At 40.4% G+C, this 17,728-nt stretch overlaps 1 protein-coding gene across 1 annotated transcript in view; it reads right to left on the bottom strand.

Moving 5' to 3' along the window:
• Positions 1 to 17,728, bottom strand: part of LOC150061708 (inactive tyrosine-protein kinase transmembrane receptor ROR1-like) — an 85,094-nt gene that overhangs the window by 12,523 nt on the left and 54,843 nt on the right. The window contains exon 2 of the mRNA XM_090333980.1: positions 15,355 to 15,426. Coding sequence (XP_090190106.1) covers positions 15,355 to 15,426 — 72 coding nt within the window. The remainder of the gene's footprint in view (positions 1 to 15,354; positions 15,427 to 17,728) is intronic.

A 17,728-nucleotide genomic window follows, 5' to 3' on the forward strand; every position in this document is an offset into this window, starting at 1 on the left:
GAATCTGTTGCTCAAGGCTAACACTCTACCATGTGAGCTACAGCACCACTTCCAGCTTTTTCTGTTATTAATTGGAAATAAGAGATTCATGAACTTTCCAGCTCAAGCTGGTTCAAACCATGATACTTAGATCTCAGCCTCCTGAATAGCTAGGATTATAGGCCTGACCCGCCAGTGCCTGGTTGAAGGTGATATTTTTAATAGTATACATTGGCTAAGAACATGAGCTCCCTGAGTTGGAGTACTTGACTCCATATCTAAGCACTCCCTCTTATTGCTGTCACTTTACATTGCCAAGTCTCAGTTTGCTCAACCCTAAAATGGACAGATGTTGTAGAGGTTAAACAAGATTTATATTAAAAATGTTCCCCCAAAATGCTGACACATAGGGTCTACATTTAGAGATCACTTAATTAATCCAGGGAGTCTAGGCATGAGCATAAAAAAAAAAACTCACCTGTCAATGCCCCATACCAGTGGGCCATACTTATAATCCTACCTATTCAGAAGACTGAGGACCTCAGTTCAAAGCCACCCTGGGCAGGAAAGTATATGAGATTCTTACCTCTAGCTAGCAAAATGTGGAAAGTAAAACTGGCTCAAGTGGCAGAGTACCATCCTTAAGCAGAAAATGTTAAGGAACAGCACCCAGGCCATCCATACACACAGACACACATACACACACCAAGCTAAAATATAAAATAAAACCACCCACTAAATAATTCACCTGTGCAGCCAACACAAACACACAGCAATGAAGCTACCCTGTCCAGGGTTTTTTTGTTTTGTTTGGTCTAATTTCCTGCTAAGTCTAGTAATTAATCTATTCTTCAACAATTCCCAGCAGGATTCTTCACTACACTCTTAATTCACAAGAAGAAAGCAATGCTAGGGCCTTCAGCATCTTGTCTGAAGTCACATGACAGGTTATGAATGAGACCATCTCTCCAACTCTGACATCCTCTGGATTCGCCAGTATCCAAACATCTCTAGTGAGGAACAGAGATGCTACAAGGAAGAGACACATTTTCAAGCTGAGCACAGCTGCTGTTGATTAAGTGATATGCTAGTGGAAAAAGTAAAAATAAATGCCAGGTCAGAATGGATCCTGGTTCACCATTCACATTTTCTTGGGAGTACAAGTACTAATGCATTGAACGGAATGTGAGCTGAGGATCTTTTTGTGACAATTATGGATTAACTGTGACAATGGACTTCTGTGATCATTGCAGATTGGTGTGACAAATGGCCAGTGATATAGTTTTATTTTGGAGATGGAACACCCACACATTAGAAAGCGTTGTGCAAATATACACTAAGACCAAAACTCCAATAAATCTGGACTAATGGGGAGAGACAGCAACCTTTATGGGTCTCGCTTTAGGAAGTTCAATAAGTACACAGAATTGCCCAAATGAGTTTAAGAAAACTTTGCTACCTAGAGGCACGTTTTAATGAATAGTTTTTTTTTTTTAAGCAGGCCAATTGTATGTAAATGGAATCTTAAAAACTCAGAGAAACTGCTTTTTTTTTCCTAATAAGAAGTTAAGATCTATGCAGACTAAGAATGGCTGTGCTCTGCACTTAGAGAGTGCTTTGTGTTCCAGTTATAATTAATAGAGATGGGAGGAGGAGGAGGAGGAGGAGGAGGAGGAGGAGGAGGAGGAGGAGGAGGAGGAGGAGGAGAAGAAGCAGGGAAAAACAAGCTAGTAGTGCTGATTCTGTCAGGCACTTCACATACATTCCTGTCTTGTAGACTGTGAGGTTTGAGAACTCAGAGCCTGGGCACTGTTCTTGTATACTTTTTGCTCAAAGCTAGCACCCTGCCACTTGAGCCACAGTGCCACTTCTGGCTTTTTCTGTGTATGTGATCTGGGGCTTTGTGCATGCTACCACTAGGCCACACTCCCGGCCTTCCTGTGAGGTTTTTGTAACCCCATCTTGAGGAAGATTGTTGGGGGCTGAGTAACGCCATGTCTAACTTTGAGCTATATTGTTGGTATTATAATCACTTTTTGCTGAGAGGCAAGGCAACATGCAAGAGGCAAGGGGCAAGAGACAAGGCAAGGCACAAAAGGCAGGGTGCAAGACTTGATTACCATTGGTTACAAATGTTTTATGGCTTTATCACTCTGCTGAGACCTAGAGTGAGGGTATATTAGCTAGAGGGACTTCCTCAAGAGGGGGTGTTTTGGGGGGGTTAGAGTTCCTGGCTTGATGAACCTGCCTGACGCATCTGATTGTCCTCCGGGGAAGGAGGACTGGGTGCGGGCGGTCAGTGGGCCCTCTCCTCTCTCCACTTGTCCTTGTGTTTTCCCTATCCCGCCTGCTGGTCAAGAGGGACCAGGGATGAAAGACACTGACAGAAGATAGAAAGGATCTCTGCATCACCATGACTGGAATATATTGCCATCACACATACTTCTGCCCAAACTCCCAACATGTTCCCTCCCAACCTGTTTATTTTATGATCTGCTGTTGGAAGGAACTTTTTCCACTGTTGACTTAGGTATAACCAGATCTGGTCTTATCTCCTCCCCATACGATCTTATATGGACTTTATTTTAAGCCCTGATTTCCCTTCTAGGAGCAAGCCACCTCAAGAAATCATGGGCTGCCAGGCAGTGGTGGTTCACGCTTGTAATCCTAGGTACTCAGGAGATCGAGATCTGAGGATCACAGTTCAAAGCCAATCCAGGCAGAAAAGTCCATGAGAGTCTTATGTACAGTTAATCACCAGAAAATCAGAAGTACCGCTATGGCTCAAAGTGGTAGAGCACTAACTAGCCTTAAGCAAAAGAGTTCAAAGACAGTGCCCAGACCCCAAGTTCAAGCCCTACAACTAACAAAAACCAACCAAAACAACAACAACAACAAAAAAGCAGAGAGAAAGAGAAAAGAATCTAGTGGCTTTGTGGATGATTAAATCAGGAGAGTGGAGCCTTCATTAATGGGATTAGTGTCCTTATAAAGCAGATAAAGCTCCTTTGCCTCACTCACCAGGTGAGAACAATATAAGGAGTTAGTTGTCTTTGAGCGTGGACGCAGGTTCTCACTAGAACCCAACAGTGTTAGTCTGATCCTGGCCTTCTGACCTTTAGAACTGTAAAAACTAAATTTCTGTCGTTTAAACTGGGCACTGCTGGGTACTGTCTATAATCCTAGCTGCTCAGAAGGCTGACATCTGTGGATCATGGGCAGGCAAATCTGTGAAGCTCTTATCTACAATTAGCAAGAAAAAGCTGGAAATGGAGATATGACCCAAGTGATAGGGTGTCAGTCTTGAGCAAAGTTGCTAAGAGAGAGCACATTGCTATGAGTTCAAGATCTAGTAACGGCAGACACTCACAATACTGTTGTTTATAAGCTACCTAATCTATGATTTCTTGTTGCATCAACCTGAACAGTTGAATACAATGGACTTCGGTAAGTATTCATTTGACCTCTAAATACCATTTGTGAACTAAATGACAGGGCTTATTCATTATATAGTTATATTTATCATGTGTGTAAGTTTCATTTCAATCTAAAAGTAATGAGCATATTTAAAAGGTATAAGCAGAAACATACTTAAGCATCAGGACAATATCTTCATTTTGATATATAATCGAACTCCAAACTGAAATTCTGGATGCAAGATTTCTGGCTTAAGAATTGGTCCCTGAGAAAGCTGGGAGTGTGGCCTAGGGGTGGAATGCTTGCCAAGCACACAGGAAGCCCTGGGTTTTATTACTCAGTACCACATGCACAGAAAAAGCTGGAAGTGGCACTGTGACTCAAGTGTTAGAGTGCTAGCCTTGAGAAAGCCCAAGGAGAGTGTTCAGGCTTTGAGTTCAAGCCCCAGAACTGGAAAACAAAACAAAACAAAACAAAATGAACTGGTCCCTGAGCCTTGGAGAAATATTTGCAATCTTGCTCCTGACCTTTGCAACTTGACCCATCCTGATTTTAAAATGGTAAGTAACACACACACACACACACACACACACACACACACACACACACTACATACAACACCAGACCCTTATCTTTAGCTGAATGGCATAACAATAAGTAAATCCATGTGCCTGCCTAAAATTGTCCAAGTATAGAGTACATCTACACCTCTCAAAAATGACTTGCAGCTTTTCCTAGTCATGCAAAATCAAACCCAGTAATAATAGCAAATCTACCAGCCATTATTTTGCTTCACTATAACTTAGTAAGTACTCAAAAGCAACAAAAAAAGCAAAATTTGACTCCTGCCATCTGAAAGCTGTACACTTCTCCTGTATGGTTGAGTTATAAACCTTTGAAAAATGCTGACAGACCTTAACGAGCGCAGGACAGGATGAGTGAGTCTGGGTAATGAACTTCTAAATGACTGGAGATAGTATCTGGAAAGCCAAGCCTGGAGTACATTTCTGGTTTTGGCTCTGGGCCAATGTAAACAGAACACATCATAAGTCATCTTGGAGACCTCCATACCTTGCACAGGAGATGCTTCAACACTGCTGTGGTGCCACCTCCTCTCTATGGAAGCCTGTAGCTGCTTTTATATCATCATGCAGAATATCATATGTGTACCTGTGCCTTCCTTAGAGCCCTGAGCCATATCTAGGGCCTTCAAAGACAAAGCCAGTGAGTATTTTCACAAACTTGGACTGACTCTGAGGCAGTAAATTCTCCAGCATTTGATAGCTCCAGTACAACCTGGGTGGCTTTCTGCCCTCTGAATGTGTTTCTATGGGTCTGTGCAGTTGGAGAGAGTATCTTGGTCCTCTGTGTTCCCATCTTGACTGGACAGCACCTGATCCTTTTGTGTCAGTTAACAATTCCAACTTGATTCCACCGAGGCTTCCATTCCAGTTTCAGATTTTCACAGAATGTAAACTTCTGGGACCATGAAACAACACACAGACCATTCTCACCTCCCTGCTTCTTCATTCACTGGGGAAGATTTGTATTTCAAAATTTAAAAGAATCTGCTGACTTGGCCACCTCTCAGCTCTCTTATTAGCAGGATAGACCATTAGTTGGAATGGCCTGAATGGCCTCTCTCACAACTGAGATGGCTTTGCTCTCAAATTCTGAACCATATTCCATGATAATTTGAGCTTTTCTGCTTTACTTCTTTTACATGATAACCAGAAAAGCAATGAAAAATCTGGGAGTAAAAAAAAAGGACAGTAATAATTTCTTAAAAGCAAGAAGCCAAAATCAGCTCAACACAGAAGACAGTGAAATTTGGGGTGGAGGACTACTGGGCTCTTATTATTACCAGAGTTCTGTATACCTAGCCCAGGATGGCTAAGAATACATCTGTAAAATGTTTCATAATGAGTAGATGAGTCCCTAAATCAAGTGCCTAAACTCAAAAATCATATCCTGGGTTGAGTCAAGCAAGTAAGTAGATCACCCTGATAAGTGTAATGTATGTTCAGGTGACCAAGAACATTTCATGAAAGAAGGGTGCTGGTGGATCATGCCTGTAATCCTAGTTACCAGAAGGCTGAGATCTAGAGTATTAAAATTGGAAGCTAGCTCAGGAGAAAAGTCCTTGAGACTCCATCTCCAAACTTACTGACAAAAACCCAGGTTAGAGTCATTGCTCAAATGGTAGAGCAACAGCTGAGAAAGTAAGCTTACCAAGCTTGAGGCCTTGGGTTTAAAAACTGGTACTAGCAAAACAAGAATGAGGACAGACAGAAGTAAAGATAGAAGGAAGGAAAGAAGAAGGAAGGGAGAAAGGATGGAAGGGAGGGAGGGAAGGAGGGAAGGAAAGAGGGAAAGAAAAGTAAGCAAGCTTCCACAAAGGATCTTGATCCATTTTCTATGCCAGGGGTGTCAGATTTTTTTGCTTCAGTTGTGGGGCTTAAATTCAGGGTCTAGGTGCTAACCTGGAGCTCTTTTCCTTGAGGCTAGCACTCTATCGCGTTGAGCCACAGCTCCACTTCCATTTTTGAGTGGTTAATTGGAAATATGAGTCTTATGGGGAATTTTCTGTCCAGGCTATTTTTGGACCACAATCAGATCTCAGCCTCCTTAGTAGCTAGACTTTCAGGGGAAACCACAGCACCTGGCTAGTCAGAAAGATTTTCAAAGGAGCCCACCATACTTGACAACCAGTACTTTTGGTGGGAGGGGGCAGGGATTGTCTGCTTTTGGAAAGGAGATGATGCAAGTTACATCATTCAGGAGAGCTTTAGCTCATGAAGGAAGGAATAGTTACTCCAAAGATCTAAGAGGAAAGTACAGTCAGGGTGAGAGAAACAGCCAAGTGTGTGACTAGATGTTAAATGTTGTAGGAAATGAAAAATAGGAAGCTGAGTCCCCGGGTGGTGATGGCAGAGGGGGCCAGGTAGTTCTCTACCTTTCATCAGGCAGAGAGTGAGTTGAGTAGAGAGTGAAATTGCAGGCTTCCTGTCCTCGCACTGGATGCTCAGGCATCTAGGAGAGGGGCAAGAACAGAGCTGAGAGAGGAAACTAACGAACAAACAAAACAGCACATGCTTATTAAATACTTTTGTAGTAAGGTGTATGTATCTCACCTTTCTTGGACCTCACAAAGTAATTATGGGAAATAAACCTAGAAAAATAAACAGAACAAGGAAATGAGACAAGAGACAGGCCATTCTGTGGCCAGGAGTGGTAAGCATGGCCTGTTGGAGGTTGGGGAGGCAGAGAGAGCAAGGCTGAGAAGATAGTGGCAGAGGCAGGGGCTATGCAGGTACTCGGGAAAGCAAGGCACACAAACCAGATGCCAGCCATGGCCACTGTCAGATATGTCTATCTTTCAAACATTCCACAAGCCCTTCCCACAGCATCCCCACTCCGCTGTGTTTCTCTGTGCGGAGACATTATGGATGTTTTAGATTGCCCATAGGATTGCTTGCCATTGTAGGGCATCTAACCTTGCAATACCTGTTCAAGAGATGTCACAGTGACATCATCTAGCCACACTGAGAAGTGAGTCATAAATTCATCTTTTCAATGTAGTCCCAACTATTTTGTTAACTTTATACTGTTAAATGATATCAAAGATAGAAACTCCCAGGTCCTTCCTCTGCTACCTTTCCAGCTTGCTCTTATTACAGGAGGTGGAAGAGATGAGAACACTCTGTGGAATAAGGGATGTCAGCATTTCTACAATTGTGAGAGAAACAGGGAATTCATGAGCCCTGCTTGTTTGGAGGAAGGTTCTGGATAAAGAAGAAGTACATCAGAAGACACAACAGACAGGCCAGGCAGAGGCTGAAGAAAGACCAGGAGCAGTGAGCAGAAAACTCTGGCCACAGATGCATAGATTTTACACAGGACTGAGCTCGATACATATGTGCAGAGCTTGGCTTCTGCTCTCCTGGGCAGTCAGAAATAGGATGGTGAGATGGTGACTGGGGTCTTAATTTTGTGTCCCAGGTAAGTATGCCCTCAGAAATCTAGAGAAAGAAAATTGATTTTGGAGGCAAATTTCTATAAAGCATCACAATGAATTTCCTTATTAGCAGAATATTAAATTCTCCCTCTTATGTTTTCATTATTAAAAATAATTCTACAGCTGGGTGCTAATGGTTCTCCTACTCACTCAGCAGGCTGAGACCTAAGGATCATAGCTCGAAGCCAGCACTGTCCTTGAGTTTTCTCAAGGCTAGCGCTCTATCACTTGAGCCACAGCACCATTCTGGCCTTTTCTGTGTATGTGGTACCGAGGAATGGAACCTAAGGCTTCATGCATGCTAGGCAAGCACTCTACCACTAGGCCACACCCCTGGCACCATGAGCTATCTTTAATTAGCTAGCAAAACTAAGCTGAAGGTAGAGGTGTGGCTCAAGTGGTAGAGCACCAGTATTGAGTAAAAAAGCTAAGGGATAGTAACCAGCTTTTGAGTTCAGGCCTCAGTAACAGAACCTATAATAAAATAATTAATAAAACAATGCTTTAGGGCTGAGCATGGTGATATGTCTGTAATATTAGCAAGGTGACAGGAGGACATAAAAGGATATTAGTTTGAGGCTGGCTGGGCAAAAATCATGAAAAACTAAACTCACACCTTCTAGGGTATACAATTAGGAGCATCCATCTGTGCATTACTTGGACCCTCTGTAATTAAACTCATTGACAATTGTTTTGTTGAGTGCCTTTGATTTCGTGTAAGAGGAACTAACTTAAAGCTGTTCAAGAAGGTGAGCAGGGGCAATTGAAATGGGGAGGGAATTTAAGATAGGATCAATCATTTCTTATAGAACCCTGGCAAGGAACCAATCTGGCTAGGCTTCAATAAGAACAGGAACCAACCATCTAAAAGGTGCTGAGACACAGGTCAGGAATTTCCTCTGACTCCTATCTCTGATTCGCTCCATGAATCTGCTTAAATAAGTCTTTGCAAACGAAGATTTCTCAGTTCTCTGAGTGCACAGTAAATGATCATCTCATAGTTCCAGGGTGATTTCCAAGCCCTATAAGCAACTCATGAACATTAAGGGGCTGTCTCTGAGAACCAAATCCAGTTTTCCAGGAAAGAGAATCTGGTTGGCTAGTTATACCATTACTTAGTCCAGTCAACGTTCACTACAAGGGCAGTTTTAGTTATTCAGACAGAATGCTAAAAGCTCCTGAAGATGGGTTGAAGAACAATGAACAAACAACAGGAGCAGACCACTGAGAGATAGTGAATACAAAAAAGTCCAACAACTTTATGTACGGATTATTAAGAAGGATGAAAACTCTGTTACTTATGCTGCCTTGTGATGGGAATTGATTTACTTTTCAAAGCCATTTTAGCAAATTCTGGCCCATTTCAGTTAAATTTTCAAACTCATGGATGGGGAACTGCAGAGGCCCCGCTGTGTCTGTAGGAGACAGTGCTGACCCTGCACGATGAACTTGTGAACACCTAGGTGATGCAGGCTCATGCTCATGAAGAGAATGGCTGCTCTGTTTCCAGGCTCTGGGCTATTAGCTCGTGCCAGCACCTTTTTTCTCACTACTTAATCAAAAGATGTAAACAGATGTCGCTTCTGAACTCCAAGGTCAATTACTGAAAGCTACAGAGGCTTTAGGTGTCACTCTGGAAGTCACTGTGTGGATGGCCCACAGGAGAAGCAAGGCAAACTATTAGGGAAATTCTCTGGAAAGGTTGGCACCTCAAGATCAATGCCATGTATTTACTGATCAAATTATTGTTATTATTTGACATTTTGACAAGTCACTTTAGGGTCAGATTCTTATTGGACCTGTCTTAGCATTGTAAAGAGCTTATTTATTTAATATGAGAAGTGTTAGGAAATTTGGAGAGAACTTCATAATAAAACACAAGACCCTTGACCCATTTGCTCTAACAATCTCAAAAACACTAAAAGCCCAGAAGAAGATGTTTTCTGTTGGCTGTCTGACATTAGTCACTATCATACTCATTCTTTAGCAATTACATTTTGGAAATACAGTAAAAAGAACTGGGAGAAAATAGGAGACTACTCTGTGTGTGTGTGTGTGTGTGTGTGTGTGTGTGTATGTGTGTGTCACAAAGAGAGAGGTACAATTCATTTTCACTATAAATGCCTTAAAATTTTACAGATGACAAACAGGACACTCTCTTTCCTAATTTCTTTTCTCTAATCATTTCATCTTGTAAGCCACATTATTCACAAATGAGACATTCAAGAAACACAGATTCAGAAATAAAAATGTGCACACCACCAGTGGAAAAGCAAACAAAAGCAGCTAATGTACTGTGGCTAAAAAAATTTTCAAACAAACTGGCAGTAATTTACTGCCCTGGCTCTTAGCTGGACCCCATGAACATAATCAGAACTCCCAGGACTGATGGGAGAGGGTGATTTACAGTAAGTCTCAAGATAATAAAAGAAAATGAAAAGGCAAATTGCGCATGAACGTGAAAGCTGTATTTCTTTCACTTTCAGCAACTGAATCATATTTCCAGCCAGAATTTCAGGGTGAAACTTAGAAGTCTCTCTGAAGGAAATTCTGAGTCAACCACCATTAATGACATCATTAATACTAAGAAATGACAGTGATTTGAAAGATGCATACTATGCTATCTGAGTAGTAATAAGGAGGTAGGCAGATCTAAATTAAATCCTGGCTCTGGATAGGTTACTGCCTATTAAGTGTTCTCAGGTATATTATTTCAGATCTCCATACTCTAGTAATAACTTCTACCTTTGACAACAATAACCACATGAATTAAATAAGATAAAACATACAGGACACCTAGGAGGATATTTAGCACATACTAGTTTCAATAAGCTGAAGTATAAATGAATTAGTGTAATAGGGGCACATAGAGCAAATTATCATGATCACTACTATATAATAGAGCCCCAGTTAATCAAAATGTTTAGTCACTGAGGTGACCACATTGGTTTATTTTTGTGTTCAAAGTCTCAAATTCTTGAAAAATGTTACCAACATATATCAGTGTGCGTTTCAGGGCCAATAAGTATAAAATGTTAAACATCAATTTGAAAGATTTACCCTCAAGCCGATGTTGATTGCTCATGCCTATAATTCTAGCTAATCAGGAGGCAGAGATCATAGGAGTACAGTTCAAAGCCTGCCAAAATTGAAAAGTCTAAGGGACTCATCTCTAATCAGAAAAAAAAGCTAACAGCAGAGGTATGGCTCAAATGGTAGAGCACCAGCCTTGTATGAAAATGCCAAGCTGGAGCATAAGGCCTGGAGTTCAAGCCCCAATTTTGGTACGTACACACACACACACACACACACACACACACACACACACACACACACACACACACACACACACACACACACTTTATTCCAGATCCTGACTGCTCTAAGAATATCTCCAAGAAAGTAAACCAGAAGCTCTGGGTTCTAGAATCAAATTTATGAACTATCATCTAGGAAACTTTGGGTCTTAGGCTAGCCAGTTATACAAGATGGACAGGAGATCTGGAATCTCCCAGTTTGTCAGTCATGCATTTGAGGAAATTTTGAAAGCAACAAAAAACAAAGCAAATAAAAATTAGAATTCATTATTATGGTTCTTTGGTCTTATAAGAAGTAGTTTCTGGTGACACATTTGTCCAGGTGTGGAGATTCCAAATCACATAGAAATTGTGTGTTTTTCTTATTATGGTAAGATATTCATAATGGCATGTACCATTTTGATTATTTAAAGTATATGATTTTGAGACATTGTTGGGCAACTGGCCAATTTTTCATAGCCTCAAACTATAACTCTGTATCTGCTCAACACCAATTCCCTCTTCCTCCTTCCACCAACCCCTGACAGCCCTATTCTGCTTTCTGTCTATGAATTTAATCATTCTAGGTAGTTCACTTAAGTGGAATCACTAAAGCTATAGCTTTTGAAATAAAAAATAAATATCTTCTTCTTTCAGTCTTTTTATCCCCGTCTGTTAAAATTGAGTGCAAACAGCAATGGCAGTTAATTAAGGATTTCATTCTGTGGGTTTCAAATCCTTATGGTTTACAACATGATTGCAATTAGGGAACAAAGACGCACAGCCCTGATGGGACTCCATAACAGTTTAAATATACACCCAACAGGCTTAATGGTATGAAGGTTGTACAGCAAGGCCCTTGGGGTAGCAGGGGGTGGGGTCTCCACCCTGCCACAAAAGCACTGCTTGATATTGGAGACTAACTGTCTTTTCATGTCTGTTAAGCTGAGCGAACCAACTTTGTATTCGAGTTGACTGTATTCTACCTTGCATAGTACTAAAAATGTCACAGTTCCTCTCCTGATTTTCATCTAGAAACAAAATATTTTGCATATGGAAAATGGAAGAAGAGGAGGATGGCTTATGATATTTTTCATAGGAAAAGAAACTGGGAACAAAAAGAAATGAAAAGAAAATTAGCTGTCTTTGGATGTTGTTGGCAGTGAATTCAGATTCAATATTATCATTTCTAATAATAAAAAAGGAGAGGAGTTTCATTGTACATGCCAGAATGTCATACACACACACACACACACACACACACACACACACACACACACACAGATTGTTCATTGTTCAAATTCAAGCTTTGCACAAGTAAATGGAAATACTAAGCTAGATCATTCCATATGAGAAGACAGAGGTAGAGAGGTAGAGGGCTATTTTTTTTAAAGATTATCTCTAAAGTTATACCAAAACATACACCATCTTCAAATTCTCAGGCCTAAATCTGTTAAGCATAAAACACAATATACCCAACTATGAGATGCTACAAAGAAAGAGTTTTATGTAGACCAGATAACAATCCTTCACATTCACAGACATCCCAACTGGTATTCATTTGTACGAGTCTATGCTTCTGGTCTGATAAGAGTCTAGCTTTGGGAAGATGACCCAAATTCTTATGGGGGAAACATTTTCACACATGAATTACCCAAGAAAAATGGCAGCTGTTTCAGAATGTTGGCTCCCTGCCCCAGGAGCTGACACTGATGGTTCAGTCTGCAGGGACCCACCTTCAGCATGGAATGTCTAAAGGATAGCATGGCTAAGTACTCCATCCATCTGACTTCCAGAGTCAAGTGACAACTCTTGCATATTTTCCACTTTTCCCTAGATAGTGCAGCCTTTGGTTAAAAAGAGCCTTTATTGTCTAGAACCAAGTCAATTTTTATTGGATTAGATATTTCCAAAGCTGTGCTTTCCAAAGAGCTTCATAAATACTGGAAGGAAGACAACATATGAAATAACAAAATGGTAATTTGTAATAATCCTGATAAGAACTTTATGTCTCCTGCAATATGATGGAAAAAGGAAGATTTTAGGGGTCAATTTCCATTAAATTCACATCAGATACTAAAAATTCTTTAGCCATGGAATTTTAGAGATGGAAGAAGACTTCAGTGTTAGTAACACTCATGTCCTCCAGAGGCTATGTATGCATTGAGGACTTTGCCACAGTCGGTCTAAGAGGCAGTGCAATCTTTAAGAAGTGGAGCCTAGAAGGAGGGATTGAGGTTATTGGGGGCAGATCTTTGAAAGAATTATTGAAACCTTAGCCCATCCTCTTCTTGTGTTTCCTGGCTACCGTAAGGTGAGCTTCTTCACCCTGTCATGTGTTTCTCATGCATGACGTGTTGCCTTGACACAGGTCCCAACACAATGGAGCCAATTAACCATGGACTCTGAAATCATTTATTAAAATAAAAATACTCTTCTTTTAATTGATTGTCTTAGGTATTTTATCACAGTAACAGAAAACTGAACAATACCCCTACCCCTTTCTTGAGAATTCTCGATACAACATTTCTGAGAATAGTTATGCAGTTGGCTTCAATTTGTAAAGAATGAGAAGGATTGTGTCTTCATAAAACAGTAAACTAATTATGTGACCTTACACTAAATTTTTAGTCTTTAAAAAAAAAAAAACTTTAGGGGCTGGGAGTTTGGCCCTAGTAGAGTGCTTGCCTGGCATGCACGAAGACCGGGGTTCAATTACTCGGTACCACATACATAGAAAAAAGCTGGAAATGGTGCTGAGGTTCGAGTGGTAGAGCTCTAGCCTTGAGAAAGTCCAAGGACCGTGCTCAGGCCCTGAGATCAAGCCCAAGACTGGCAAAAAACAAAAAAAAAAACCAAAAAAACCAAAAATGTCCAGGAACAAGGACATACTAATCCACTAGCACAATGATGTTCATTGCAGCACTATTTACCATAGCAAAGATATGGAACCAACCCAGATGCCCCTAGGTAGATGAGTGGATCACGAAGATGTGGTATTTATAGACACAGATACAACTGCAACTGCAAGTAGATATGTTAGCAGTTAAAAGAACTTTTAAAGTTCTTTTTTTAAAACCATTGTAATCTTAGAACTCACAGTCATGCTTGAAATGAAGCAGAAATTCAGCACATTTGTCCATATCAAGAATGATACTTCCATACTTGTGTGTTTAAATATGAGGAGGAAATCTCTTCCTAGGAAAGATGTGGCTCATTTTCCCATATGTCCTAACTGAGGATTTCTTATGCATCAAGGCCTGTATTAGATTTTGTGATGGAGATGGATAAAGAGGGACTGAAGACCTACAAAGTTTCACCTCCAAGGAACTTTGAAGTTTAAGAATGGACAGGGGAAGAATGGTGAAAGGTGGTGACATTGATCATGATATATTCAATTTGTAAATTGCGTTGTAAAATGACAACTCCTTTGTACAACTACATAAAGATAAATTAAAAATGAAGCAGATAAAAAGAATGGATAGGTATTTAAATTATCATGCTATAATAGAGAAAATATCAAGAAAAGATATATAAGAGAAAAATAGGAGCTCCAGAAAGAAAAAGACCATTTTTAAGAAGAAAGAGAGAAGAACCTGTAGACAATATAGAATTTATACTCAGTCTTTAAAGAGAAGGTGGACATAGTCAAAGAACAAAAGGGTAGTCCATCCCCCCAAAAAGGATATACAACAACAAATAAAAATTTATAAAATGGGGACTGGGAGTTTAGCCTGGTGGTAGATTGCTTGCCTAGCATGCACAAAGACTCACATACGATTCCTCAGTACCACATACATAGAAAAAGCCCAAGTGGTATTATGGCTCAAGTGGTAGAGCTCTAGCCTTGAAAAAAATACAGCCCAAGGACGGTGCTCAGGCCCTGAGTTCAAGCCCCAGGACTAGAAAAAAAATTTAGCAAGTGATACCATAGGAGACTAATGATGATGATGATGATGATGATGATGATGATGATGATGATGATGGTAAGGTTTGAAAGGCAAGTTGAGCCAGACCATAGGGGCTTTGAATGTGTCCACGCAATAGTATCTCTGTAGAACAGCCAGAGTTCAGCATATGGCAGGGCTTAATTAATGCTAAGCAACAACTCCACAGTGGGAATCTGTTTTCTATGTGCACATATGAAGCCACCATCTGCAGGCATAGGTAATTACAAATATCCAAAAACTCCAACATGAACCCAGCAAACACATCAAATGTTCATCTTAAAAGGTCATCCCCAAAACAGCTCTGATCAATCCTGGCTCAGGCTAAATCAAATCCTCTAAGTAAGATCCACTGGATGTAGTATCAGGAAGGTCAGGAGCAACCCCGTTTCACATCTTGAAGCATTTTCACCATGTGGAACATTTTAGAGGAAGAAGGGAAAGTAAAGCCAAAAAAAAAAAAATCCTCTCCAGAAATAATGGAATTCCAAGTAATTAAACATTAAATGATTACAGGGTAAGCTGGGAATTTATTTTGGCCACCATGTCCTTCTAGTGATCTGAAATGTAGTTGATTTCAAAGATGAAACTGCCAAGATTATACATGGGAACTTTACACTTTTCTCCTAGTTCCCACGGTACATATATATATATATATATATATATGCATGGCCCCCAACCCCTGACCATCATGTACCTTTGTCGAGTTCACTTGAAATGTTCCATGATGAGGTAGGCACTAACTCAGCAGTGACTGACATCTCTGTTTCTGGAAAGAGAAAGAAGGGAGGGGGAAGACAAGGATGATGTTAAAATACAATATAGTGATTCAGAATTGTTCCAGGACACTTGCATCACATCTGCTTTCAGAAAGAGACCAGCCAGTTTAGGACTAATTAAACTAACCCAGTAGCGACACAGAGCAGCTTACACTTTTGAGTCCCTCCAGATGAGCAAACTAGAAGCCAGATCAGAAAACTTTTACTTGAAAACCGCTTTGAAAGTTGACATTGAACATAATATAATAGTGACCAAGGTATATTATATTCTAAACTGCTTTGTTAAATGGCAACTTATTTGCACAACTATTTAAAGAAAATTAAAAAGAACATAAACATTTGAACACAAAAACAAACCAAGGGGCCGGGAGTTTGGCCTAGTGGTTAAAGTGTTTGCCTAGCATGCATGAAGACCTGGGTTCGATTCCTCGGTACCACATACATAGAAAAAAGCCTGAAGTGGTGCTGAGGCTCAAGTGGTAGAGCTCTAGCCTTGAGAAAGTCCAAGGACAGTGCTCAGGCCCTGAGCTCAAGCCCAGGACTGGCAAAAAACAAAAAACAAAAAACAAAAAACAAAAAAAACCAAACCAATAGAAGTGATAACACATTCATAAACACATGCTCTTCTTTTTTTTGGTTACAAGACAATTCTTGGACTAATATACTCAACAGTTCTTCCCATGGAAAATATGACCAAAGTTTCTCTGGCTGCTTTTATCAGTTGTGTTTGTAAATTGGTAGCAAAACAGGTAAAATAATTTCTCTATGTTGGCACTTCAGGTCAAGATAAATAAAAGCTAAGTATTTGAACACAGAACCATTCAAGGCAACTAAACTTTAAAAAAATGGCAATTTTCCAAATCACCACAATTTAAGCCAAAGTACAAATTAGTAATCCCAAACACATATTACATTATGAAAATTCAAAACTGTTCAGTAGAATGGCATATACAAATGATGTTTTTGCTGTTGTCTCTGGAAATTTAAACCATGACACCATATATTTTAATACAGTTATATTATCATATCCTTAGGGTATGCCTATACTAAGCTTGCATGGGCATGCGCGTGCACACACAACACACACACACACACACACACACACACTCACCCCACATTATAGAACATTAATGACAGAGGGAATTGGAGAGGACCCCCTCTCTGATCAGTTTGATAGCACACAAGACGTCATTGTCCTACCACCCCTTCAATTAAATGAAGATGTCATTCTTCTATGGCTCTTTTTGCCTATTAAGGCTGGCATTTGCTATTGAGTCTTTTCAACTCAATGCTTCCTAGGAATCATTATAAACAGAGTTGGAATCTAGACCTAACTGTAATAAGTGAAAGAACTTGGAATTCATATCTGGGTCTATGTACTTGGCCACCAACATACATTGTAGCAGCTCTTGCTCTCCTGTCTTCTACTCAAAGCTGGCAAACTAGATTTCTTTTTGACCTCACCTCTGGCATCACCTTCTCATAAACATAAGCATAACATCCTACATTTCCTTCTTTACTGATTACGTCTGTCTGCCAAATGATCATACATATCCCATATCTTTGTCTTTGCTAGGAATAAATGTTTACTCACTGAGACCCATAAGGGCCAGCCTGTCTACCTGCCATACTCAGTAAGACAGAGGGTTATTTTGATTCTGCCTACTCTTTGGTGTATCTTAGTCCCTGTTCTAGAAACAAGTGGGAAGGAAAGTAGACAAATGATACACACTCTTCCAGCCCCAGAAGTCCCAGACTCTCTTTTGTCCCGAGTTAAAGACAGCATAAATTGTTAGTAGGGGCCCTGAAAATACTTAATACTAATAGAAAAAAAACTAGTTATTACAAAGCCACAGTAAGAAAACAGGCTTTTAACAAATCCCATTCATATAGACTACGGTCTATACTTGGGCAGTAGTGGTAGCTCACACCTGTAATCTTAGGAGGCTAAGATCTGAGGATGGAGGTTCAAAGCCAGTCCGGATTGGAACATACATAAGACTCTTATCTCCAATTAACCAGCAAAAAAAAAAAAAACCACAAACAAAAACAAAACCAAAAAAACCCAGATGTGGCGCTGTGGCTCAAGCAGTAGAGAGCCAACTTGAGTTTATAATGCTAAAGAATGGTGTCCAGGCCCTGAGTATAAGCCCTGGTACTGGCAAGAAAAAAAGCAGTAGCAGCAGGCTACCACCCAAACTTGAGGGAGCCAGGAAACAGAGGCACAGCAGATCAGGTGGCATTAAGGTAAGAAGGAGAAGGCAAGGGAAGCGGTGGGATTAAGACACACCT

The sequence above is a fragment of the Megascapheus bottae genome, chromosome 6, assembly GCF_031878675.1.
Source record: "Megascapheus bottae isolate mThoBot1 chromosome 6, mThoBot2.hap1, whole genome shotgun sequence".
NCBI lineage: Eukaryota > Metazoa > Chordata > Mammalia > Rodentia > Geomyidae > Megascapheus > Megascapheus bottae.